A 27,222-nucleotide genomic window follows, 5' to 3' on the forward strand; every position below is an offset into this window, starting at 1 on the left:
CATTGTTGGAAAAGGATCCAGTAAGTAAGCATTTCACTGTTAGTCCACACCTGTTGTTTACAAAGCATGTGACAAAAAACATTTGATTTGATTTATTCTAGAAATAAATCTGGTGCGGCTAAGAAAAGAAGGTAAAATCTCTCCCCCCGGGATGAATTATTCTCCAGGCGTCAGACAACTCAATACATAGCTCTTAAGACTGGCACTTTTCCTAGCAGGCGACTGGTCAGGCAAGCGGTATGTAGGGAGTGGTAAATGAGGAAATATCAGATAATAATCTAGATTATTCTTTTTTTTTTTCAAAGAGTCGGGTGCATAAACACAGTCTAAGAGAACATGTTCTCCAAAAATAAACCCTGACATGAGAATGTATCAGCCCTCATGAATTTGACATTTTAGTCATTTAGGAAGTGAACATTATTAATAATAAGGGTTACATGGAGAAAATTGGACCTCTGAAATAAAAATAGATGGGCCTCCCTTCAGTAAAAAATATTTTACCTAAACCCTCCCTGAAAAGACAAGTGACCCTACCCTATACCCCAAATAATAATTTAAACAAAGTGTATAGCAGAGAACATGTCTACCATAGACCAGAGCCTTAGATATGCAGTTTAAGAAAGAAGCATAACATGCAAACGCAGGCATTTAAGTGCACAGGCCTGCGGGCCAGACTGTTGTAAAATTGCAGACCACAGTGGACAAGAGTAGGGATGGAAAGATCTCCTATATAGTAAAAGCATTGCATGAGTCTATCATCGTATTTGCAGATCAGAGAAAAAAAATGGTATTTTACAAATATTTAATGCAACTCTATGTAATGTTACATATTAGAAGAATGTTTTTTAGTACCACACAAATGACTGAAATTACAGGCTAAGAATGGACAGATAGGCCTGTGTGTTCCATCTAATCGAATGCCAAATCAGTGTGTCTTGTTTGCAATGAAACTGTCTTCCTTTGCAAATAATTAAATCTGAGACATCATTAGGAATCTGAGCAGGATACTTTAGGCCTACCTTTTCAACCCAGAGAGTAGGCCTACCAATGCAGAAAAATATAATCTTTAACTGTTTGCTACTCTTCTTCCATGGCTTAACCCAACGAGAGGTCACAAGTGTTCACCCAAAAGCTGTCTGGGTTTAAACATCTTCTATTGTACAGAAAGTGAATAGCTTAATCAATTGATAATAACATAATTAGATTATTTTCTACATTGTAGAATAATAGTGAAGATATCAAAACTACGAAATAACACATATGGAATCATGTAATAACCAAGAAAGTGTTAAACAAATCAAAATATATTTTACATTTGAGATTCTTCAAAGTAAACACCCTTTGCCTTGATGACAGCTTTGCGCACTCTTGGCATTCTCTCAATCAGCTTCATGAGATAGTCACCTGCATAAATGATGCCCTCTGGTGTATTTTGGACATTGAGAGCGGGTTCCTCCCGTCTATGACGAGTCACATTTATTTATTATGCAGTTAATTCTTTTAATTCTTTATTAATCAGTTACCCTATCAAATCAGGGTCCCCCAGTTACCCACGTGGGCCCCATACTTCCTCTCCTACCCCTATATTTTGATATTATACAGTAGTTCCAAAAGTGCTGAACAATTGTCCCTGGAAATATCTGGATATTATACTGAACAAAAATGTAAACATAACATGCAAAAATGTCAATGATTTTACAGAGTTACAGTTCATATAAGGAAATCAGTCAATTGAAATAAATTCATTACACCCTAATCTATGGATTTCACAACTAGGCAGGGGCGCAGCCATGAGTGGGCATAGGCCCAGATCGTCTGTAAGTCAAAGTCCATTCTGACAGCCGTACAAAATGAAAAAGCAGTGGCGCACTCACAAATATAATCAAGTTGTACAAGTCCACTACTGTGCCAATTGGTCTCAGCGAACAGCAATACAAAACAATAGCATTACAACAGTGAATCTCCTACAACTGTAATCAAAGTCGTTTTTTTGTCACTTGAACAGCTCATAATAATGTCTGGAACGGCACAAATGGAATGGCATCAAACATTCCGCCTATTCTGTTCCAGCCATTATCATCACACCATTCTCCCGAATTAAAAAGGTGCCACCAACCTCCTGTGGTAATCAAAGTCACACACCAGTTGAGCTCCTACAAATAATCAAGTTGTACAAGTCCACTTCGTGCCAATTGGTGACAGCAGCACCTCAAACGTCTGTGTTTCCATTTAAAATGTCTTTGAACTGATGGTAATGATTACTAAACCAATGTAATGATGTAGCGGTGTTCAAGTTCTCCGTATGGATGACAGCATACATTGAGTGCCTGGCCATGACTGGAGAAGTCCCTCTCCAAGACAAAGGCTATTGTGTGTGCCAGGCCGGTGACATCTCTATGGTAAACCTTGAGGACCACAAACAAGAAAGTCTTCGCACCTTTTTTAAACTGACATGTTCAGTTGAGGTTGACTGGTAGTTAGGCTTCATAACAATCCAGATTCAATAAATATATCCCATTTAGCAGACGCTTTTGTCCAAAGCGACTTACAAGTCGGCTGGGGCCACTACTTTTTACATATGTGTTGCCCCAGCGGGATTCAATGATCAATACTGAGAACCCCTTGAAGCATTTGTATATTATTTCATAACTTCACAGGTAGATGGGCTTCCATGTGAATGAATGCTCAACAGAGCACTTCCATTTCATGTTCTTCACTGTCAAAAGTGTTCCGTACTAGGACCGTCCATATATCCCCCAAAAAATCCTCCTCCTGGTAACACTGTACAAATATCTCAAATGTTCCTGTTCATCGACTGCATTACTAAAAAGTTTTCCTGTCCATGATTCAGTGAATTCCATAACCTGTACCCACACCACTTCCATAACCCCAAATATTTTATCGTCCTCTCCGCAAGCATCTCAACGACATACCCTTTCCTCATAACCGAAACCCATATTTTCTATTATAAATCCATCTCTAATCACTTTGCCAAAGCTTTCACGCATATCAAACATTCACCACTTTAAAAGCAAAGCATATTTAAATTTTATGTCACCCGTTACCAAAACATATTTTTGTTAAGAGATGCTATCAATACTATATCCCATATAATCTTAATAAACCCATCTGAATCCAGTTAAGTAAAAGCACAATGTACATCTAAACAAACAAAACACCATCACATTATAGAATTACATTGATAATCGGGTTAGACAAAATGTACATTAAAAAGGGGAAATATAAAAAGAGGCACACAATAGTAATGACCAAAGTGAAAGGTAATTTGCCCTGACACAAGGAGGAAATGGAATGAAGAGGGGATAGGACGGAATATATTCGCCTCCATAGAGACAATCTGTTATGTCTCCCAATATACAGTGAATTCGGAAAGTATCCAGACCCCTTCCCTTCTTCCACATTGTTACATTTTAGAATAAGACCAACGTATTAAATAAATAAAATACCTGATGACAAATCCCCATTTTTTTTATATTTATTTATAAAAAATAGAAATACCTTATTTACAACACTTTTCAGATCCTTTGTCCGTAGCGCTCCGAGAAAAGATTTTGTTGAGGCACAGATCTGGGGAATGACACAAAAACTTTTCTGCAGCATTGAAGGTCCAAGAATAGATTGGCCTCCATCATTCTTAAATGGAAGAAGTTTGGAACCACCAAGACTCTTCCTAAAGAAAGGCCTTGGTCAGGGAGGTGACCAAGAATTCAATGGTCTCTTTGACAGAGCTCCTCTGTCAAGATGGGAGAACCTTCCAGAAGATCAACCATCTCTGCAGCACTCCACCAAACCAGGCCTTTATGGTAGTGGCCAGGCGGATCCCACTCCTCGGTTAAAAGGTACGACTGCCCTCTTGGAGTTTGCCAAAAGGCACCTAAAGACTCTTCAGACCATGAGAAACAAGATTCTCTGCTCTGATGAAACCAATATTGAACTATTTGGCCTAAATGCCAAGGAAACCTGGTGCTATCCCTATGGTGAAGCATGGTGGTGGCAGCATCACGCTGTGGGAATGTTTTTCAGCAGCAGGGACTGGGAGACTAGTCAGGATCGAAAAAAAGATGAATGAAGCAAAGTACAGAGAGATCCTTGATGAAAACCTGCTCGAGAACGCTCTGGACCTCAGACTGGGGCGAAGGTTCACCTTCCAACAGGACAACAACCCTAAGCACACAGCCAAGACAACGCAGAAGTGGCTTCGGGACAAGTCTTTGAATGTCCTTGAGTGACCCAGCAGAGTCTGGATTTGAACCCGATCGAACATTCCTGGAGAGAACTGAAAAGCTCCCCATCCAACCGGACAGAGCTTGAGAGGATCTGTAGAGAAAAATTCCCCAAATACAGTTGTGCCATGCTTGTAGCGTCATACCCAAGAAGACTCGAGGCTGTAATTGTTGCCAAATGTGCTTCTAAAGACGTGTTTTTGCTTTGTCATTATGGGATATTGTGTGTAGATTGAAGGGGGGGACTATTTAATCAATTTTAGAACAAGACTGTACATTAACAAAATGTAGAAAATGTCAGGGTCTGAATACATTCCAAATACACTGTACCTAATTCCCATTGAGCTTTAAAGGAATCCTAGCCCTAAAAAAAATGGAATAGCTTTTAAATGCTGATTAAATGATGCAGATTAGATTACTTTGGTGAACATCAGAAAACAAGTTGTTTTCAAGTTATACTTAAAAAAAAACATGGAATTAAAAACACTTCAGAGGACATGGTTATTTTCCAGTAATTCATGATGAATACCCAGATGATAAATAGAAAGTGCTTCAGTCACATTTGCCTTAAGCTAATGATTAAAGAGGAACTGACAACTTTGCAGAAACATTTGAGTAAGCATGGGTGTGAACTGTCCATGAGTCACCTTTTTTAGAGCCCTCTTAAACTGCCTCTATTACTGTGGAATTGTTAACCAGGAGAGTTCAGGTAAACAATAAATACTGTAATAGACAGAAAATAGCGTGACTCATTGGCTTACTTATTATGCAGGCCAAGGCTGGGTAATGTGTGCATAGAAAACCTGTCTTCAATGACGTGTTTTCAGATGTGGTGTATTGTAGAGTGTTTAAGAACTAGACAAGGGAATTTCAGATGGAATGGAATATGCCACTCGGCATAAACCATGGCCCGAAGCTTATGCTTGTTTGAGAGTAGGGAGGTAATGCACATCTTGGGTCAAGCAAATAAGCATATAGTACGAGGATACTTTACTTTCACGACCTCAAATAGACTGATTTAGCTTGTATCTGCACAGCTCAGTGTTCTTTGGAATGATTTTAGCACAAAATACTTTGGGGCATCTAAGAACACTTACGACAACTTATTAGCATTCTGGCAAAAATGGTCAAGTAATAATATGCTGTCTGTTTTTAAAATGTCTCTTAAAAGTTTGTGGAAAAACAGTATAGCATAGATTTCCCTTGAGATATACCTGGCCACCCATTCTCTGTAAATTCAGGGACATAAATGAACACGACAAAACAAAAGACAAAACAGCTCACTATAAAATACTATTACTCATTAGATCACAAAGTAAGCTGGTTAACTTTGGTTTGGCCGGACACACTGGATACAAGCGAGCGGTAGAACAGAACAGGACTGAATAGCTCTTGGGTAGGCAACAGTGCTGCCTGCAGGTTCATTGCTGCATAAAACCAATAAAATCATAAGGGGAGGTCGCAGGAGGGAGGGCGCTTGCGTCGCTCTTTCCCCCTCAAAAGTCGGAGGCGGGCGTTTCCACCTCAAACCGAAACCGCTTGGCGTGGGTGTGGTGCGAGTCCAAGGTGAAGTTCTCCTTGTCTTCTGGATCCTCGGGTGGGGCGGCCCACTTGTTACCGCTGCTCCTCTCGCGGGGTGTACGTGGCGTGATGGGCTCGGTAATTGGGTATTGATGCCACAGCCAGGGGTGGGTCATGCAGTCGGCTGCACTGGACCTGTCCCTGTGTGGAGAGGGTGAAGACAGACCAAAGTGAACACCAAGAGGTGAAAGTTCTAGCTGAATTTATATCTCACAAAACACAAATATTTCAAATTAAAAAAAGGTATAGTAAGTACAAAAACAAGAATTCATTAATTATCATCTGTATTGCTAAACACAATTTGTGACAACACAGTCAGTAGCAGTACTTCCCTTATGATTTGAATTCCCTGAACTTTTATTGGTCTGCAACATTCCCACTTACTCTGGTGTTTTGACAAGCAGCTTGCGTATGAAGTCGACGGCGAGCTCCGACACCCTGGAGAAGGCCTCTTGGCTGTAGTCCACATTGACTTGGGACACATTCAGGTACGTCTCCTGTTTGTCGCCCCCTGCAAATGGAGACTCGCCCGTCACCAGCATGTAGGCTATCACCCCCACACTCCTGAGGAACAACACACCCAGAACACAGTTAGTACAAATGTGTCAGAGTACACACGCATGTTGACCTGCAAACACACACTTCACACAAGTGCCTCAGGCAGGCAGGCAGGCACGGACGCACATATCTATCCACAGTCATTGAATTTGATAGTGTTGATTGTGATGACTCACCACAAGTCAGTTGCTGTGGTGATAGGCTCGTAGTTTAGAATTTCTGGAGCTAAGCTCGTAGTTTAGAATGGAATAACAAGGGAGAAAGAGAGGCCAGATCATTACATCGCAACATTGATAGTGTCGAAAGTCAGACTTATTTGCAACTGGTATAGGGAATGTTGGACGTAAGTTAAATGGACGTTGCCTTACCCACGTACTCGGGCGTGCCCAAGATCTCTCGGAGCTCTCCGACTGTGCCCAGTTTGCGCGCCAGGCCAAAGTCCACAATCTTTATGTCCCCCAGCGGAGCCAGGCTGGTCAAGAGAATGTTCTGGGGCTGTAAGAAAGAGGGAAGAGTAGTCCAATAGGGTGACATAAGTTTGTGCAGGGTCATAATACAGCTGTATACAGCACAATCCTTTCTGCATGTGATCATGTTTACAGGGGAGAAGTGGGGCGGCAGGTATCCTAGCAGTTAAGGGCGTTGGGCCAGTAACCAAAAAGTCACTGGTTTGAATCCCCAAGCTGACTAGGTGAACAATCTATCGTTGCGTCCTTGAGCAAGGCACTTAACCCTAACTGCTCCTGTAAGTCGTTCTGGTAAAATGCAAATATGCAGGTGGTGATGTAAAGATTAATAAAGGGAGCAAATAAAGTTGAGAAGTGTATTTTAGGTGTATGCACGTGTTGTTGTATGCGTGTGTGCGCAGTGCACTTCTGTTTGTAAACTAGTCTGTGTGTGTGTGTGCATTAAGAGGTGTGGAGGGACAGACCTTGAGGTCCAGGTGCACCACGCTGGTCTGGTGGAGGAGGTGGACGCCCTCCAGCATCTGTCTGATCAGGCGTGTGATCTGGCCCTCTGGGAGCAGCTCATCACAGTCACAGTAGTCAAAGATCTCACCTCCCGCCACACTGTGAAACACAGTTGTCAGTACTGTCACAGTGTCTAATGCTAAATATCATAAATTGCTGCATTCTTACATTCATAAAACCTAGGTGTTTTTGGCTCTGATGAGCGTATAAGTCTGTTTCATATTATTTCAGGTTTGGCAACAGATAAATTGGCTATTTCTAATAGTCTATTCCATCCCTTTCAGAGTTTACAAGGCACTCTGCTTTCGTGGAAGGATTAGTAAAGCTTTCTTCAAAACTCAATGAAACAAATAGGGAGGGTTGAAACATTTCTATTAGAGTTGGCACTCAATACACAAGAGTGCCAAGGGTGGAGTTTAGGAACAACAGAACTTTCCAACCTAAGGACAGAATGTGGATTGAATTCTTTATCTCCAATCTACATTCTAGTTTCTGTTTTGCTGGATTCAGAGAAAAAGTGTACTCGTTTCAATGAAGTTCAAAGCGCAATCACTAGGGAATGTTAATTGGTTAGCCTCTGAAAATACATCTGGTCATGCTTAACGGTCTATAGGTTAATTTGTAGAATTTTGTGGAATTAAATTGGCACGTGTTAGTCAGTCGTCATGTATAGGGCTGTTGCGGTGACTGCAGGGCTGGGCAATATTTCAAATGAATGTCTTTGCAAGATATTCCAAAAGTCTGTATTGCACAAATCAAGGTTGTGTTATTTTTCATATTTATGTCCGCTTGTTCTCGCGTTGTATTTTTAGTCTCGTCTCCTTCGCTCCTTAGCTGTGTGCACCTTCCCATTTACACCAGAGATCTGTGTATCCATCTCGTCATTATACACGTCTCCGCCCTAACAATGGGAATCATTGTCCAAAAGGCAGCAGACAAGCTAAGGTCCAAAATAAGCCCATACTGTAGAAACACATTGGCCTTATTTTGGACAGATTTTAGCAAGAGTGAAACCTCTCGGTTTGCCTCTTCCTCTATGGTTTACACACACACACACACACACCCTGAGCCCCTCCCCCTACCTCTCTAACCAACACAGTTGAGAGAGAGATCACGTCATCTCTAAAAAGCGGTTTCAACTCGCTATTTGCAGTTGAGGTTTGGTCCAACAGAAATCGGTCACATGGACAAACACATTGAAACATTATTTTACTGTAATAAAGGAGAAGTTAAAAAGGGTATCATTATGAAAGTTGTCTCAATTACTCAAATTGCGTGGAAAGTAGTGACTAAAATGAGAGTATCAATGAATATTGATGCTGGAAAATGAATGCTCAGTTTGTCGCACTGCATTTGGGGCACCAAATAACGTTATACTAGCTGTCAAGTCTGTTTTACAAAAGTGCAATAAGCATAAAACACAGTTATATATGGAATTGGCAACTCGTTCTCATTCTGAGAAATAAGGTAGGTGACTTGATAACAGTTGGAGACAGACAGAAGGGTATGGTTCATAACAATTCAACTGTTTGAATAGATCCAAGTTGGCTAAACTTGAAATACAAAGATTAGCTGGCTAATCACTAGCAAGTTGGCTTGAGACATTGTTGATGAGACCTGTGTTAATTTCTATAGTTTAATGCCTGCTTCAAGAAGTTATCATTAGTGAATGTGCATTATGCATGGTTCGAGTTACATTTGTGACAAAAGGGGGCATTTTCATAGAGTTGAAGGCCAGAAAGTGCTTATTACAAAATAAAAAGCAACTATTTTGATACAATAATTCAATTATTGGGACTAATGGTTGTGGATGGCTTATATTTAGGTACAACTTCACAAGCCCTGCATTCATTAGATTATTGCTGACTGATTCAAATGCAGTGTGGTTGACCTTTAAATTGTGCAATGCTTAGAGAAAATATATTAAGGTGTACAGTATCATTCAAAAAAGTTTGGACACCTCATTCCAGGGTTTTTCTTTATTTTCTACATTGTAGAATAATAGCGAAGACATCAAAACTATGAAATAACATATGGAATCATGTAGTAACCGAAAAAAAAAGTGTTAAACAAATCAAAATACATTTTATATGTAGCCACCCTTTGCCAGCTTTGTAAACTCTAAGCATGCTCTCAACCAGCTTCACCTGGAAGGCTTTTCCAACAGTCTTGAGAGTTCCCACATGCTGAGCACTTGTTGGCTGCTTTTTCTTCACTCTGCAGTCCAACTCACCCAAAACCATCTCAATTGGGTTTAGGTCAGGTGATTGTGGAGGCCAGGTCATCTGATACATCACTCAGCCTGGAGGTGTGTTGGGGGTATTGTCCTGTTAAAATACAAATTAATCTTCCCCCTAAGCGCAAACCAGATGGGATGGCGTATCGCTGCAGAATGCTGTGGTAGCCATGCTGGTTAAGCATGCCTTGAATATATATATATATATATATATATTTTTTTTTTAAAGACAGTTTCACCAGCAAAGCACTCACACACCTCTTCCTCCATGCTTCACGGTTGAAACGACACATGCGGAGATCATCCTCTCACCTACTACGCATCTCAAAAGACACAGCAGTTGGAACCAAAAATGTCAAATTCAGACTCAAGACCAAAAGGATAGATTTCCACCAGTCTAATGTCCATTGTTCTTGTTTCTTGGCCCAAGCAAGTGTGTTCTTCTTATTGCTGTCTGTTAAAAGTGGTTTCTTTGCAGCGATTTGGCCATGAAGGCCTGATTCATGCAGTCTCCTCTGAAAAGGATGATGTTGAGATGTTTCTGTTACTTGAACTCTGAAGAATATATTTGGGTTGCAATTTTGAGGCTGGTAACTCAAATGAACTTATCCTATGCAGCAGAGGTAACTCTGGGTCTTCCTTTCCTGTGGCTGTCCTCATGAGTGTCATCATAGCGCTTGATGATTTTTGTAATTGCACTGGAAGAAACTTTCTTGTTCATGAAATTTTCCAGATTGACTGAACTTCATGCCTCAAAGTAATGATGGACTGTGGTTTCTCATTGTTTATTTGAGCAGTTCATGCCATAATATGGACTTGGTCTTTTACCAAAAAAGGGCTATCTTCTATATACCACCCTACCTTGGTCACAACACAAATGATTGTCTCAAACCTTTAACAAGGAACACCTGTTAATTGAAATGCATTCCAGGTGATTACCTTACAAAGCTGGATGAGAGAATGCCAACAGTGTGCAAAGCTGTCAAGGCAAAGGGTAGCTACTTTGAAAAATCTCAAGAATCTCAATTTTTAATTTGTTTAACACTTTTTTGGTTACTACATGATTCCATGTGTTATTTCATACAGTGCCTTCCAAAAGTATTCATCCCCCTCTGCGTTTTTTCTTATTTTGTTGCATTACAACCTGTAATTTAAATATATTTTTATTTGGATTTCATGTAACAGACATAAACAAAATAGTCCAAACTGGTCAAGTGAAATGAAAAAAAAAGAAGTAAAAACAAAATATTTAAAAAAAGGGGTGCATTCATATGTATTCACCCCTTTGCTATAAAGTCCCTAAATGAGATCTGGTGCAACCAATTCCCTTCAGAAGTCACATAATTAGTTAAATAAAGTCCACCTGTGTGCAATCAAAGTGTCACATGATCTCAGTAATAAATATACACACACACACACACACACACACACACACACACACACACAGCTCAAAAAATAAAGGGAACACTAAAATAACACATCCTAGATCTGAATGAATGAAATATTCTTAAATAATTTTTTCTTTAGATAGTTGAATGTGCTGGCAACAAAAATGATCAATGGAAATCAAATTTATCAACCCATGGAGGTCTGGATTTGGAGTCACACTCAAAATTAAAGTAGAAAACCACAATGCAGGCTGATCCAACTTTGATGTAATGTTTTTAAAACAAGTCAAAATGAGGCTCAGTAGTGTGTGGCCTCCATGTGCCTGTATGACCTCCCTACGACGCCTGGGCATGCTCCTGATGAGGCGGCGGATGGTCTCCTGAGGGATCTCCTCCCAGAACTGGACTAAAGCATCCGCCAACTCCTGGACAGTCTGTGGTGCAACGTGGCGTTGGTGGATGGAGCGAGACATGATGTCCCAGACGTGCTCAATTGGATTCAAGTCTGGGGAATGGGCGGGCCAGTCCATAGCGTCAATGCCTTCCTCTTGCAGGAACTGCTGACACACTCCAGCCATATGAGGTCGAGCATCGTCTTGCATTAGGAGGAACCCAGGGCCAACCGCACCAGCATATGGTCTCACAAGGGGTCTGAGGATCTCATCTCGGTAACTAATGGCAGTCAGGCTACCTCTGGCGAGCACATGGAGGGGTGTGCGGCTCCCCAAAGAAATGCCACCCCACACCATGACTAACCCACCACCAAACCGGTCATGCTGGAGGATGTTGCAGGCAGCAGAACGTTCTCCACTTCATCTCCAGACTCTGTCACGCCTGTCACATGTGCTCAGTGTGAACCTGCTTTCATCTGTGAAGAGCACAGGGCACCAGTGGCAAATTTTCCAATCCTGGTGTTCTCTGGCAAATGCCAAACGTCCTGCACGGTGTTGGGCTGTAAGCACAACCCCCACCTGTGGACGTTGGGCCCTCATGCCACCCTCATGGAGTCTGTTTCTGACCGTTTGAGCAGACACATGCACATTTATGGCCTGCTGGAGGTCATTTTGCAGGGCTCTGGCAGTGCTCCTCCTTGCACAAAGGCGGAGGTAGCGGTCCTGCTGCTGGGTTGTTGCCCTCCTACGGCCTCCTCCACGTCTCCTGATGTACTGGCCTGTCTCCTGGTAGCGCCTCCATGCTCTGGACACTACGCTGACAAGACACAGCAAACCTTGCCACAGCTCGCATTGATGTGCCATCCTGGATGAGCTGCACTACCTGAGCCACTTGCGTGGGTTGTAGACTCCGTCTCATGCTACCACTAGAGTGAAAGCACCGCCAGCATTCAAAAGTGACCAAAACATCAGCCAGAAAGCATAGGAACTGAGAAGTGGTCTGTGGTCACCACCTGCAGAAACACTCCTTTATTGGGGTTGTCTTGCTAATTGCCTATAATTTCCACCTGTTGTCTATTCCATTTGCACAACAGCATGTAAAATGTATTGTCAATCAGTGTTGCTTCCTACGTGGACAGTTTGATTTCACAGAAGTGTGATTGACTTGGAGTTACATTGTGTTGTTTAAGTGTCCCCTTTGTTTTTTTGAGCAGTATATATGAAAGGCCCCAGAGTCTGCAACACCACTAAGCAAGGGGCACCACCAAGCAAGCGGCACCATGAAGCCCAACATCTACAAACAGGTCAGGAACAAAGTTGTGGAGAAGCACAGATCAGGGTTTGGATATTAAACAAATATTATAAACTTTGAACATCCCATGGAGTCCCATTAAATCCATTATTAAAAAAAATGAAATATAGCACCACAACAAACCTGCCAAGAGAGGGCCCCTGCCCAAAACTCAGAGAACAGGCAAGAAGGGCATTAATCATAGAAGCAACAAAGAGATCAAAGGTAGCCCTGATGGAGCAGCAAAGCTCCACAGTGGAGATTGGAGTATCTGTCCATAGGACCACTTTAAGCCATATACTCCACAGAGCTGGGCTTTACAGAAGAATGGCCAAAAAAAAGCCATTGCTTATTTTTAATTTATTAAGCAAACACATTTGGTGTTTGCCTAAAGGCATGTGAGAGACTTCCAAAACATATTGAAGAAGGTACTCTGGTCAGATGAGACTAAAATTGAGCTTTTTGGCCATCAGGGGATGGCGCAAACCCAACACCTCTCATCACCCCGAGAAAATCATCCCCACATTGAAATATGGTGGTAGCAGCATCATGCTGTGGGGATGTTTTTCCATCGGCAGGAACTGGGAAACTAGTCAGAATTGAATGGATGATGAATGGCGCTAAATACAGGGGAATTCTTGAGGGGAAACCGGTTTCGGTCTTCCAGAGATTTGAGACTGGGATGGAGTTTCACCTTCCAGCAGGACAATGACACGAAGCATACTGCTAAAGCAACACTTGAGTGGCTTCAGGGGCAACATTTAAATGCCTTGGAATAGCCTAGTCAAAGCCCAGACATCAATCCAATTGAGAATCTGTGGTATGAATTAAATATTGCTGTACACCAGCAGAACCCATCCAACTTGAAGGAGCTGGAGCAGTTTTGCCTTGAAGAATGGGCAAACATTCCAGAGGCTAGATGTGCTAAGCTTATAGAGACACAGCTGCAAGTGTCTTGGGGTATAATTGCTGCAAAAGGTGGCTCTACAAAGTAGGGGGGGTTGAATAGTTACACACAAAAAAACAGAACTTGAGCATGCGTGTCTTATCTCTTGTTTGTTTCACCCAAAAATATTTTGCATCTTCAAGGTGGTAGGCATGTTGTGTAAATCAAATGATACAACCCCCCCAAAAAACAATGTAGATATGGTCCATTTAAAAAAAAATATATATTTTTTTTAAACCCTGGAATGAGTAGGTGTATTCAAACATTTGAATGAGTGTAAATGAAAAAATATGGTCATATCGCTCAACCCTAGGTGGCTGTATTAGCGCCACACCAGCAGTCACGAGTCATGACTACAGTAAAATTCCACAAGACCGTTGAGCCACGGTATTCTCCTTTTATGCACTCTGGACTAGAGGTCGACCGATTATGATTTTTCAACGCCGATACCGATTATTGGAGGACCAAAAAAAAGCCAATGTCTATTAAATCAGCCAAGTTTTTTTATATTATATTATATTATATTAATATATATATATATATATATATATATATATATATATATATGTAATAATGACAACAATACTGAATGAACTTATTTTAACTTAATACATCAATAAAATCTATTTAGTCTCAAATAAATTATGAAACATGTTCAATTTGGCTTAAATAATGCAAAAACAAAGTGTTGGAGATTGAAGTAAAAGCGCAATATTTGCCATGTAAAAAAGCTAACGTTTAAGTTCCTTGCTCAGAACATATGAAAGCTGGTGGTTCCTTTTAACATGAGTCTTCAATATTCACAGGCAATACGGTTTAGGTTGTAGTTATAGGACTATTTCTCTCTATAACATTTGTATTTCATATACCTTTGACTATTATTGGATGTTCTTATAGGCACTATAGTATTGCCAGCCTAATCTCGGGCGTTGATAGGCTTGAAGTCATAAACAGCACAATGCTTGAAGCACAGCGAAGGGCTGCTGGCAAATGCAGGAAAGTGCTGTTTGAATGAATGCTTACGAGCCTGCTGCTGCCTACCAACGCTCAGTCGGACTGCTCTATGAAATCATAGACTTAATTATAATATAACACAGAAATACGAGCCTTAGGTCATTAACATGATAAAATCCAGAAACTATCATTGAGAGAAAAAAAAGTATTCTTTCAGTGAAATATGGAACCGTTCCTTATTTTATCTAACGGGTGGCATCCTTAAGTCTAAATATTGTGGTTACATTGCACAACCTTCAACGTTATGTCATAATTATGTACAATTCTGGCAAATTAATTACGGTCTATGTTAAGAAGCACTGGTCTTCACACAGTTCGCTATGAGCTAGGAAGCCCAAACTGCTGCATATACCCTGATTCTGCTTGCACAGAACGCAAGAGAAGTGACAATTTCCCTAGTTAAAAGAAATTCATGTTAGCAGGCAATATTAACTAAATATGCAGGTTTAAAAAAATATATACATTTGTATTGATTTTAAGAAGGGCATTGATGTTTAAGGTTAGGTAAACATTGGTGTAACGACTGTGCTTTTTTCGCGAATGTGCTTGTTAAATCACCCGTTTGGCGAAGTAGGCTGTGATTCGATGATAAATTAACAGGTACCGCATCGATTACATGCAAGCAGGACAAGCTAGATAAACTAGTAATATCAACCATGTGTAGTTAACTAGTGATTATGTTAAGATTGTTTTTTATAAGATAAGTTTAATGCTAGCTAGCAACTCAACCAACATCATGGCGGTGGCCCGTTCCTGTAGGTTCATGCTCTACAATATCCGCAGAGTACGACCCTGCCTCACACAGGAAGCGGCGCAGGTCCTAATCCAGGCACTTGTCATCTCCCGTCTGGATTACTGCAACTCGCTGTTGGCTGGGCTCCCTGCCTGTGCCATTAAACCCCTACAACTCATCCAGAACGCCGCAGCCCGTCTGGTGTTCAACCTTCCCAAGTTCTCTCACGTCACCCCGCTCCTCCGCTCTCTCCACTGGCTTCCAGTTGAAGCTCGCATCCGCTACAAGACCATGGTGCTTGCCTACGGAGCTGTGAGGGGAACGGCACCGCAGTACCTCCAGGCTCTGATCAGGCCCTACACCCAAACAAGGGCACTGCGTTCATCCACCTCTGGCCTGCTCGCCTCCCTACCACTGAGGAAGTACAGTTCCCGCTCAGCCCAGTCAAAACTGTTCGCTGCTCTGGCCCCCCAATGGTGGAACAAACTCCCTCACGATGCCAGGACAGCGGAGTCAATCACCACCTTCCGGAGACACCAGAAACCCCACCTCTTCAAGGAATACCTAGGATAGGATAAGCAATCCTTCTCACCCCCCTTAATGATTTAGATGCACTATTGTAAAGTGGCTGTTCCACTGGATGTCAGAAGGTGAATTCACCAATTTGTAAGTCGCTCTGGATAAGAGCGTCTGCTAAATGACTTAAATGTAAATGTAACCTTGGCTCTTGCATAAAAAAGGTAGTCAGCCTGCCACGCAGTCGCCTTGTGGAGTGCAATGTAATCGGCCATAATCGATGTCCAAAATGCAGAAGACCGATTGTTATGAAAACTTGACATCCGCCCTAATTTAATCGGCCAACCTCTACTCTGGACATGCTTTGGTAGTACCCAACTGGCCATCAGGTCCTAACGGCTTGGTACTCAGGGGTCTATTGTCCTTCTAACCACTGTTATCAATGCAAATGCAATCAAAAATCACACCAAGACTCCTGAACAGGTAATCAAATGGCTACCCAGGCAATTTGCATTTTGTGTGTGTGTGTGTCCCCAACCCCGTTTACGCTGCTGCTACTCTCTGTTTATCATAAATGCATAGTCACTTTAACTATACATTCATGTACATACTACCTAAATTGGCCCAAACAACCAGTGCTCCCGCACATTGGCTAACCGGGCTAACTGCATTGAAACGGGTCCCATGGGATTCTGATAGGAATGGGAGATTAGTTCTAGAGTCAAATTCAGGACAGGATCAAAAGTCTACAGGAACCGGCAGTACAAGACTAGTTAAGAGTTATACAGTGGGGCAAAAAAGTATTTAGTCAGTCACCAATTGTGCAAGTTCCCCCACTTAAAAAGACGAGGCCTGTAATTTTCATCATAGGTACACTTCAACTATGACAGACAAAATAAGAAAAAAAATCATATTGTAGGGTTTTTAATTAATTTATTTTCAAATTATGGTGGGAAATAAGTATTTGGTCAATAACAAAAGTTTCTCAATACTTTGTTATATACACTTTGTTGGCAATGACAGAGGTCAAACGTTTTCTGTAAGTCTTCACAAGGTTTTCACACTGTTGCTGGTATTTTGGCCCATTCCTCCATGCAGATCTTCGCTAGAACAGCGATGTTTTGGGGCTGTTGCTGGGCAACACAGACTTTCAACTACCTCCAAAGATTTCTCTATATAAAACCAGTTCATTTATTTAAGTCAGTTAACCTCTTGAAACTCCCCATCCCGGATCCGGGATTGTGACTAAGCCTCAGGCTCATTAGCATAACGCAACGTTAACGATTTCTGAAAATCGCAAATAAAATTAAAATAATGCGTTTGCTCTCAAGCTTAGCCTTTTCTTAACAACACTGTCATCTCAGATTTTCAAAATATGCTTTTGAACCATAGAAATTGACTAATTTGTGTAAGAGTATGCAAAGCTAGCATAGCATTTTGTGTAGCATGTAGCACGCAACATTTTCACAAAAGCCAGATAACCAAATAAATAAAATCATTTACCTTTGAAGAGCTTCTGATGTTTTCAATGAGGAGACTCCCAGCCACATACCAAATGCGCAGTGTTTCCTGAAAGCGTCTGTGTGTAGGAGAAATCGTTCCGTTTTCTACATTGCGCCTGGCTACCGAAACGAACCGAAAATGCAGTCACCTACAACGTGAAACTTTTTCCGGATTAACTACATAATATCGACCGAAACATGGCAAACGTTGTTTGGAATCAATCCTCAAGGTGTTTTTTCACATATCTCTTCATTGACATGCAGTTCGTGGAAGCTTGCTTCTCTCTCTGTGCCCCATGGAAAAATACTGGCAGGTGACTTTTGCGCACCAATTTCGGCGCAGGACACCGGGCGGACACGTGGTAAATGTGGTCTCTTATGGTCAATCTTCCAACGATCTGCCTACAAATACGTCACAATGCTGCAGACACCTTGGGGAAACGACAGAAAGGGCAGACTCATTCCTCTTGCGTTCACAGCCATATAAGGAGATCATGAAAGACAGAGCCTCAAAAATCCTTGTCATTTCCTGGATGCCAAGTCATCTTGGTTTTGCCTGAAGCTCACGTTAAAGGGCACGCACAGAGAAGATATTTGTATTTCTGGACACGTCAGAGTGTTTTCTTTCGAACAGTAGCAATTATATGCATAGTCGAGCATCTTTTTGTGACAAAATATCTTGTTTAAAACGGGAACGTTTTTCTTCCAAAAATGAAATAGCGCCACCATAAGTGTAAGAGGTTAAGAACAAATTCTTATTTACAATTACAGTCTACCCCGGCCAAACCTTAACACGGATGACGCTGGGCCAATTGTGCGCCGCCCTATGTGCCTCCCAATCATGATGGGTTGTGATACAGCCTGGAATCGAACCAGGCACTGTATCGGGAGCCCCAACTGTAGGCTAGGCCTAATATAGATGACTTAATATCATTTAATTTAAAAAAGAAAAGTCAGTCATTTCCCCCCTCCCCTCAGCTCACTCTTGCGCCTTGCTCCAGTTGTAGCCAGTCATGAGGCTACCTCAAATGCCAACCTATGTCAGAAGGATAAATGATGAAGCCTTTGATGGAGGAATTGCAACATCTTGCTCCAGCCAAGGACCATCACTAACATTAGAGCCAAGGAAAGAGCAATGTTTTAGCTAAATATGATAGAGTTGTCTTTAACAATGAAGGAACCAAGCTCAAGGAACCAAGGTCATCGAACATCATTCCAAAAATCATGGACATTAATATGGAGTTGGACCCCCCCCCTTCACTGCAATAACAGCCTTCACGCGTTTGGTAAGGCTTTCCATTAGATGTTGGAACATTGTTACAAGAGTATTAGTGAGGTCGGGCACAGGAAAGGGCCATCCACGAACTGTTTCCATAAAGTTGGAAGCACAGAATTGTCTGGAATGTCATTGTATGCTCTAGCATTAACATTTCCCTTCACTGAAACTAAGAAGTCTAGCTTGAACCATGAAAAACAGCCCCAGACCATTATTCCTCTTCCACTAAACTTTACAGATGGCACTATGCATTGGGGCAGGTAGCGTTCTCCTGGCATCCGCCAAACCCAGATCCAGCCGTTGGACTACCAAGTGGTGAAGCGTGATTTGTCACTCCAGAAAACGTGTTTCCACTGCTCCAGAGTCCAATGGTGGCAACACTCCAGCCGACACTTGGTATGGTGATCTTAAGCTTGTGTGTGGCTGCTCGGCCATGGAAACCCATTTCACGAAGCAGTTCTTGTGCCGACGTTGCAACCAAGGACAGGTGCTTCAGCACTCGGCGGTCCCTTTCTGTGAGCTTGTGTGGCCTACCTCTCAGAGAGCGGGACAAGCGGCATGAAGCTCTACTCCTAACAAGTTTACCTTCAAACCCAATTGTTTGCGTATTTAACTAAACCATGCCATCTGAGGTGAAGAGTGATATATATAAATAGATTGACTTATGCAGTACTGACGCTCAGGTTAATTTTGTGTTTTATGTTCAAGTTGTAAATGTTAATGTGTTGTAAATGTTCATATGGTATACAGTGTTCAGCTGTAGGCTACAGTTTTATGAAGGTGCTGAGCAGACCATCCTGCTGGGGTCTGTCTTCATCCTCCAACCTTAATCATCTACATTTAAGTCATTTAGAATACGGTCTTAACCAGATCGACTTAGGCCTACAGTCAGTGCAGGTAAGACAACTACATATCACTGTCGCATATTGAATTACTGAAATTATTTTTAATACTTCCAAAACAAATAATAGCCTACATATTTCTGGCGCAAAAATGAGCACGGGACGGCAGTGATTCTTTAAATATGGAAGGGACATGAAAGGTCTGAGGTTATAGAACTGTTGCAAGATCAGGAACAGCACAGGAAAATAATTAACATGACAAGATGGGACAGGAATTACTTTTCACTCCCTGTCAACCTCTACTAGACGTAGCCTACAAAAGTAACCTACAAAATGGATCGGCAGAAAAGCACCGCCTCCATTCACTTTTTGAGTGCATGCAGATGACATGTATTTTTTCGCCTGCCCATGTGATAACGAGCTATTCTAAATCGAAACTATTTTTTACATATTAGTAAAGACAAGACTCAATTGAGAATAGTCTGATCAGTGAAAATATGATAACTTGATGAGAGAACAGCTGTGCAGCCTGAGGCAAGGAACAGAGTGCAAGCTTTTTTTTGTGCTACTTTCTCAAATCGTCAACAGCCTATAGTTGTACCATGCTGATTTGATTTAGAAGACAGTCTAAGGTTTGTATCATTCACAACTAAAGTTACAAATAACTCTCAATCTAGCATATAGGACCTGTTTCAAATGATAACTTTTACGCTCAATACAGCCACTTCATACGCGCACTCACTAATGGGAAAAACATATTTATATTTTCTTCAGCTAAGTTCAATTATATGCCTCTTGCTATAAAATTACATAAAATAATGGCACGGGACTTAAGCATATCTTGTCTTCTAAATGAACATGCCTACAGCCTATGGCATGGAGCATAGCCAGATAACAGAAGCCAACAGTAGGCCAACTCATATTCTGTTCTTCTGAAATACAAGAGCTTCCTATCATGTTGCTTTAGAACTGACTAAAATAACTAATGGATTGTGATGATTGTGATGGTGTACATTAAATTGATTTATTCTACTTGTTTTTTTATGGAGATGTTCAAAAGGAGTGCATCAGCAGCTTGTATGGGTAGAAGCCTGGAAATGCTAAACAGGTTTACATTAATAAACGGTCAATTACTGTGAGACCAGCATTCTTTTGCATGACAATAACAGGCTGACAAAATTTCATGACCGCCACAGCCCCAGTCATACATCTTATGTATTATACTCGCACAGCATACAGAGCCTAGTTTGAGGAGCGGAATAGCCTATCACCTGTCAGACTGTGCGAGAGCACCTCCTGAAAAAGCTGGTACGGGTGAAACGTGCTTTAATAAACCTAGTCATTGCCCAATAAATAACCATTCTAAATGCAATCGCTATTAAACTCTTGATGACCACAATTATTTCTCAATCTCAACTCGTAACTCAAGAGCACCTCACATTCCCATTCGAGGCCATAGCCTGCCTACTGTTGACTATAGCCTATCAGTGCGTCACCCACCACTTTGCAACGTGAGCTTGAGGCAGTATAATTGTTTGAAACCTGAACGTTTTACTTTACTTCAAATAATGAGCCATGTCTTACATTGCTTCAAAGTAGCCTAGCCAAAATCCTACCATAGAAACCTGGAGGAAATTTTATAAAGACATCCTCATGCCATTAGCGGCAGGTAGCCTAGTGGTTAGAGCGTTGGGCCAGTAACCGAAAGGTTGCTGGTTTGAATCCCCGAGCTGACAAGGTAAAAATCTGTCGTTCCTCCCCTGAACAAGGCAGTTAACCTCTTACATCTATGGGGGCGCTATTTCATTATTGGATATTTTTTTTTGCCTGTTTTATGCGCAATATTTTGTCACAAAAAGATGCTCGACTATGCATATAATTGACAGCTTTGGAAAGAGAACACTCTGACGTTTCCAAAACTGCAAAGATATTGTCTGAGTGCCCCAGAACTGATGCTACAGGCGAAACCAAGATGAAACTTCAAACAGGAAATGAGCAGGATTTTTGAGGCTCTGTTTTTCATTGTCTCCTTATATGGCTGTGAATGCGCAAGGAATGAGCCTGCCTGATCTATCGTTTCCCCAAGGTGTCTGCAGCATTGTGACGTATTTGTAGGCATAATCATTGGAAGATTGACCATAAGAGACTACATTTGCCAGGTGTCCGCCCGGTGTCCTCCGTCAAAATTGGTGCGTCATCTTCAACTGCAAGTCTTTTTCCAAGCGATTCAGAGGAGAAAGTAGACATCCACGAACGATATATCAGTGAAGAGATAGGTGAAAAACACCTTGAGGATTGATTCTAAACAGCGTTTGCCGTGTTTCAGTCGATATTATGGAGTTAATTTGGAAAACAGTTCGCCGTTTTGATGACTGAATTTTCGTTTTTTTTTTTTGGTACCCAAACGTGATGTACAAAACGGAGCGATTTCTCCTACACAAAGAATCTTTCAGGAAAAACTGAACATTTGCTATGTAACAGAGTCTCCTCATTGAAAACATCCGAAGTTCTTCAAAGGTAAATGATTTTATTTGAATCCTTTTCTGGTTTTTGTGCAAATGTTGCCCGCTAAATGCTATGCTAAATGCTACGCTAGCTATCAATACTCTTACACAAATGCTTGTTTTGCTATGGTTGAAAAGCATATTTTGAAAATCTGAGATGACAGTGTTAAGAAAAGGCTAAGCTTGAGAGCTAGCATATTTATTTCATTTCATTTGCTATTTTTATGAATAGTTAACGTTACGTTATGCTAATGAGCTTGAGGCTATAACTGGATACAGGATTTTTTGTAGCCAAACGTGAACAAAACGGAGCGATTTGTCCTACACAAATAATATTTTTTGAAAAACTGAACATTTGCTATCTAACTGAGAGTCTCCTCATTGAAAACATCTGAAGTTCTTCAAAGGTAAATTATTTTACTTGAATGGTTTTCTTGTTTTTGTGAAAATTTTGCTGGCTGAATTCTAGGCTTATAGCTATGCTAGCTATCAATACTCTTACACAAATGCTTGTTTAGCTATGGTTGAAAAGCATATTTTGAAAATCTGAGATGACAGTGTTGCTAACAAAAGTCTAAGCTTGAGAGCAAATATATTTATTTCATTTCATTTGCGATTTTCATGAATAGTTAACGTTGCGTTATGCTAATGAGCTTGAGGCTATAAATAGGATCCCGGATCCGGGATTGCTCGACGCAAGAAGTTAACCCACTGTTCTCTGGTAGGCCGTCATAAATAAGAATTAGTTAAATAAAGGCTAAATTAAGAAAAAATCTGTTTTATTGGTTTTTATATTAACTTTATTTTGCTGTCCAGAAGCCTAAGGCACCATCCTAGCCATAGCAACCCATCCTAGTTGTTGGTATTAGATTCCCCATCTTTTAGGTTCTAACAGAGATTTTTTAACTCTGTCATATATGGAACTGCTCACATTAGGTGCGCTGTTGAGAACTGTGTTTTTCCGCAAATTACATTTTGGCAAATATTTGAAAACTGCGTTTTATTAACTGCTTCATTACAGGGGTTGCATGCTCAATTATAGGATATAGCCTTTTGACTGTAAAATGATAGGCTTGCTATTGTTGCATGTTTCCATTAAGCTCTTAATGAAAAAATGTCAGTTCCTGGTATGCATGCATAGTATTTTCTGTTGGTCACATCCCTTTAGTCTTGTAAAAAAATATAACCGTTTGTTGACCCGGTTAATGGGGGGGGGTTAGTCAGACGCAAAATGTGTCTAAATTTGCATCCATAGCAATCACACATTATACTGTCTCAGGTATATGATAGGCTATTTAAACAGTTTATCATCTGTCCTGTACAGATGTTGTGCTGACAGATGTAGTGGAGGAAGCTGATGGCGGTGTGAAGTGGATGTTGTGGGAACAATGAACATTTCAAATGTTACCGACTGAACTGATAGCATTGAGTGCAACATTTTTTTTTTACATTTTAAATAATAACTCACTATTCCAGCAGCAGGATTATGTCGTGGTCTGTCTCGTAGGCAGCTTGCAGGTTGACCACACGAGGGTTGTTGCGGGCCGCCTCCAGCACGGCCATCTCGTGCACCACCTCGGCCCGGCAATCTCGGCCCTGCCTCCGCTTCCGCAGGAACTTCGCGGCGAACATCTTTCCCGTAGCCTTCTCCATGCACCGCTTCACCACTGCAAATTTCCCCCTGGCACCAAGGACAGAGTGAGGGAGGGCTGAGTAATTTTTTTAATCACACACTATCTGGGTCATTTTAGTCTTCTCTGAAGGAGACAACATTGTCACCATTTGAACATCAGTTCATACAGTACCAGTCAAAAGTTTAAACACACCTACTCATTCAAGGGTTCTTTATTTTTACTATTTTCTACATTGTTGAATAAAAGAATACATAAAAAACTATTAAATAACAAATGGAATCATGTAGTAACCAAAAAGGGTTAAACAAATCCAAATATATTTTAGATCCCTCAAAATAGCCACCCTTTGCCTTGATGACAGCTTTACACAGGTGGCATTCTCCCAACCAGCTTCACCTGGAATGCTAATCCAACAGTTTTGAAGGACTTCCCACATATACTGAGCTCGTATTGGGTGCTTTTTCTTCACTCTGCGATCCAACTCATCCCAGACCATCTCAATTAGGTTGAGGTTAGGTGATTGTGGAGGCCAGGTCATTGATACAGCCCTCCATTACTCTCCTTCTTGGTCAAATAGCCCTTGCACAGCCTGGAGATGTTAGGTCATTGTCCTGCTGAAAAACAAATGGCGTATCACTGCAAAATGCTGTGGTAGCTATGCTTGTTAAGTGTACCTTGAATTCTAAATAAATCACCAACAACTTCACCAGCAATGCAGCCCCACACCATCACATCACCACCGCCATACTTCATGGAGGGAACTACACATGCGGAGATCATCCGTTTATTTACTATGCGTCTCACAAAGATACAGCAGTTAGAACCAATAATCTCAGATTTTGACTCATCAGACCAAAGAACAGATTTTCCTCAGTCTAATGTCCATTGCTTGTGTTTCTTCGACAAAGCAAGTCTCTTCGTATTGGTGTCGTTTAGTGGTTCCTTTACAACAATTTGACCATGAAGGCCTGATTCACGCAGTGTCCTCTGAAAAGTTGATGTTGAGATGTGTCTTTTAGTTGAACTGAAACATTTACTTGGGCTGCAATTTCTGAGGCTGGTAAATGTAATGAACTTATCCTCCGCAGCAGAGGTAAATCTGGGTCTTCCTTTCCTTTGGCGGTCCTCATGAGAGCCAGTTCCATCATAGCGCTTGATGGTTTTTGCAACAGCACTTGAACTTTAAGTTCTTGAAATATTATGGATTGATTGACCGTCATGTCTTAAAGTAATGATGGGCTGTCATTTCTCTTTGCTTATTTGAAGTATTCTTGCCATAATATGGACTTGGGCTTTTACCAAATAGGGCTATCTGCTGTATACCACCCCTACCTTGTCACAACACAACTGATTGACTCAAATACATTACGGAAATCATTTTTCACAAATGAACTTTTACCAAGGCACACCTGTTAATTGAAACGCATTCCAGGTGACTAACGCACAAAGCTGGTTGAGAGAAAGCTTTGCACACTCTTGGCAATCAAGGAAATGGGTGGCTACTTTGAATAATTTCATATATAATATATTTTGATTTGTTTAACACTTTTTTGGTTATTACATGATTATATGTGTTAGTTTTGATGTCTTCACAATTATTCTAAAATATACAAAAAGTACAAATAAAGAAAACCCCTGGAATGAGTGAGTGTGTCCAAACTTTTGACTGGTACTGTATGTAAATGTAGGTCATTTAGCAGACGCTCTTGACCAAAGTTTTAGTGGCCCTACTGTTGACAGCGGAGAGGAAATGTTGCAGTTATAAAGCAAGTTCTGAATTTTACACATTATCCATTGGGCGGAGAGAACATTTAACAATTTCATAACAAATTTCATTCAATTCTACTCATTTCGCCATGTGGTAGTGGAAAATGAGCAACTGTTTTACAGCTAATTTCCTGCAATTCTACACCTTTTGCCACAGGGTGGAGAGAAACGTTTGACGTTTTTAATATATCTGAGCGAGGCTGACTAACAAAGACAAGGGGGGTCCTGCGGCTGGTAATTCAACCATGATAACAGATCTTTGTTTGGGCACAAATTCTTAATGTAGCCAACGTTTCCCCTTCAAACTTTGCCAACACCACCAAGAAAGAAAAAACACAAACTGGAAGTTGCCAGACATAGTTGATTTCCTCATTTCTTCTGTGGCTGAATTCAAGTCTGGTTTTCACATGCCCTTGCTTCCTTCCTCCTGAATTGCACTAGCAAGGTTGGGGACACCGGCGATGTGACATACCCTAATGGATCCTTTATGAAAGGCAACAAATGTTAGGTTTGGCTCATGTAGAGCACTTATAGCCACATCGCTTACAAAAGGACAATGAGGTAATCGTATGAAAACGGAACAAAAAATATTCCACCATGTATGCATTTTCATGAAATTTCATAAAACGAAATGATCTTGTGAGAAATGCCTTTCCATAAATATATTTGTAGACCTGCCTATTTGGTGCAATTTCTTACATTTAGCCTATCCAACAATAAAAACTCTAGGTACACCAAAACTATCTGATACACAATCTTAGAGGTAGCCTTGCTAGCTATATTGTAGGTAGGCATTTACAGTTGGTAAACAAAGTTCAAGCATCAATGTAGTTAAAGTCTTAACTGTTAGTCAACTACTATAGCTAACCACACTTGAGAGGTGCCATGTTATAGCTAATTTTAAGGATAACGTTATTTCTAATCACATTTGACGCGTTAGTTAGTCAGTAGTATATTGTGATGTATCGCACTATAATCCAAGAGACCAGTGATGCATTGGAGTCAGAAGGTCAAAATGTGAGAAGATAATGAAGGAATTAGAAAGCTTTAAAGGGGGAAAATCGTAACGTTAGCATTGGCTCACCTGCCCAACTCGCCGGTGATTTCATACATACTGTCCATCGGTTCCGTATTGATAAGGGTTTGAATTTCTCCAAGGAACCCAGTAGGTGCATTGCGGTTGTCAAGCCGCCTCCGAGACATCGTTGTGGTTAGCCTGACTGTAGGAATAAATTAGCGCCTGTTAAGGCTGTAGACTAGCTAGCGAAATGTGTTTAGTGCTAAACCAGTTAAGGTTAGTTGGCAGTTTTATAGCTAACTAGCGTTTACTAACATCGTTATATTAGCTGGATAACGTTACATAGCTTACTAGCTAAATAACTAGCTAGTTTTAAATGTTTTAGCTGTTGAGAACTTGTTAGCTAGGTGTAGAAAAGCTAGCTAACGTTAGTTACTTATTTGACAAGACAGGTCAAGAACAACGGTTAACGTCAGCTCATCTACTGTACTGCAGCTAACTAAGCAAGCAAACAACACTAATACGTTAGCTAGCTAAAGTTACCCTTTTCTAGACAGCGAATTACGTCACTCACGAGTTGCCACTTGTGGGGTTGATTGACAAACGTGCCGAAACTGTCCCTTGGGACATCGTTGCGACTTTAGCGACTTTAGTGCCGAGTTTGCTAACATCTGGCTAAAATCCTTCCCCTCGTCGATGTGCCCAAAACGTCTTCTATTTTTTACTACCAATCACCTGTCCACAGGTTTGATATTTGCCGCTTCGTTATGCCCACAGCTTCTTCGTTGGTATCATGCGTTCGCACAATT

At 41.1% G+C, this 27,222-nt stretch overlaps 1 protein-coding gene across 5 annotated transcripts; it reads right to left on the reverse strand.

Moving 5' to 3' along the window:
- Positions 1–1,252: 1,252 nt before the first annotated feature.
- On the reverse strand, positions 1,253–27,208 carry LOC135519893 (serine/threonine-protein kinase 17B-like). 5 transcript variants are annotated; one of them, XM_064945109.1, is made up of 9 exons: positions 26,988–27,208; positions 26,480–26,615; positions 25,752–25,878; positions 23,463–23,675; positions 7,315–7,453; positions 6,752–6,878; positions 6,560–6,608; positions 6,210–6,389; positions 1,253–5,966 (listed from the first exon to the last, which is right to left on the reverse strand). In XM_064945109.1, the coding sequence occupies exons 3-9, from the start codon at positions 25,766–25,768 to the stop codon at positions 5,741–5,743; spliced, it is 951 nt and encodes a 316-aa protein (XP_064801181.1). In that variant the 5' UTR covers positions 25,769–25,878; positions 26,480–26,615; positions 26,988–27,208; the 3' UTR covers positions 1,253–5,740. The 5 variants fall into 5 exon arrangements, with proteins under 5 accessions (XP_064801181.1, XP_064801179.1, XP_064801176.1 ...); XM_064945107.1 differs by having other exon boundaries at positions 25,737–25,878; XM_064945104.1 differs by lacking the exon at positions 25,752–25,878.
- Between the last annotated feature and the right edge of the window lie 14 nt (positions 27,209–27,222).

Source organism: Oncorhynchus masou, chromosome 29, assembly GCF_036934945.1.
Source record: "Oncorhynchus masou masou isolate Uvic2021 chromosome 29, UVic_Omas_1.1, whole genome shotgun sequence".
NCBI classification, from domain to species: domain Eukaryota; kingdom Metazoa; phylum Chordata; class Actinopteri; order Salmoniformes; family Salmonidae; genus Oncorhynchus; species Oncorhynchus masou.

Bases quoted from the DNA above. Each gene is read 5' to 3' on its own strand.
- LOC135519893 (XM_064945104.1), bottom strand. From the start codon at position 27,084: ATGTTAGCAAACTCGGCACTAAAGTCGCTAAAGTCGCAACGATGTCCC. The intron at 23,676-26,479 runs GTGAGCCAATGC...CCTTGGTGCCAG, and splicing joins ATCACCGGCGAGTTGGGCAG to GGGGAAATTTGCAGTGGTGA. The intron at 6,390-6,559 runs GTGAGTCATCAC...GTTGTTCCTCAG, and splicing joins ACCACAGCAACTGACTTGTG to GAGTGTGGGGGTGATAGCCT.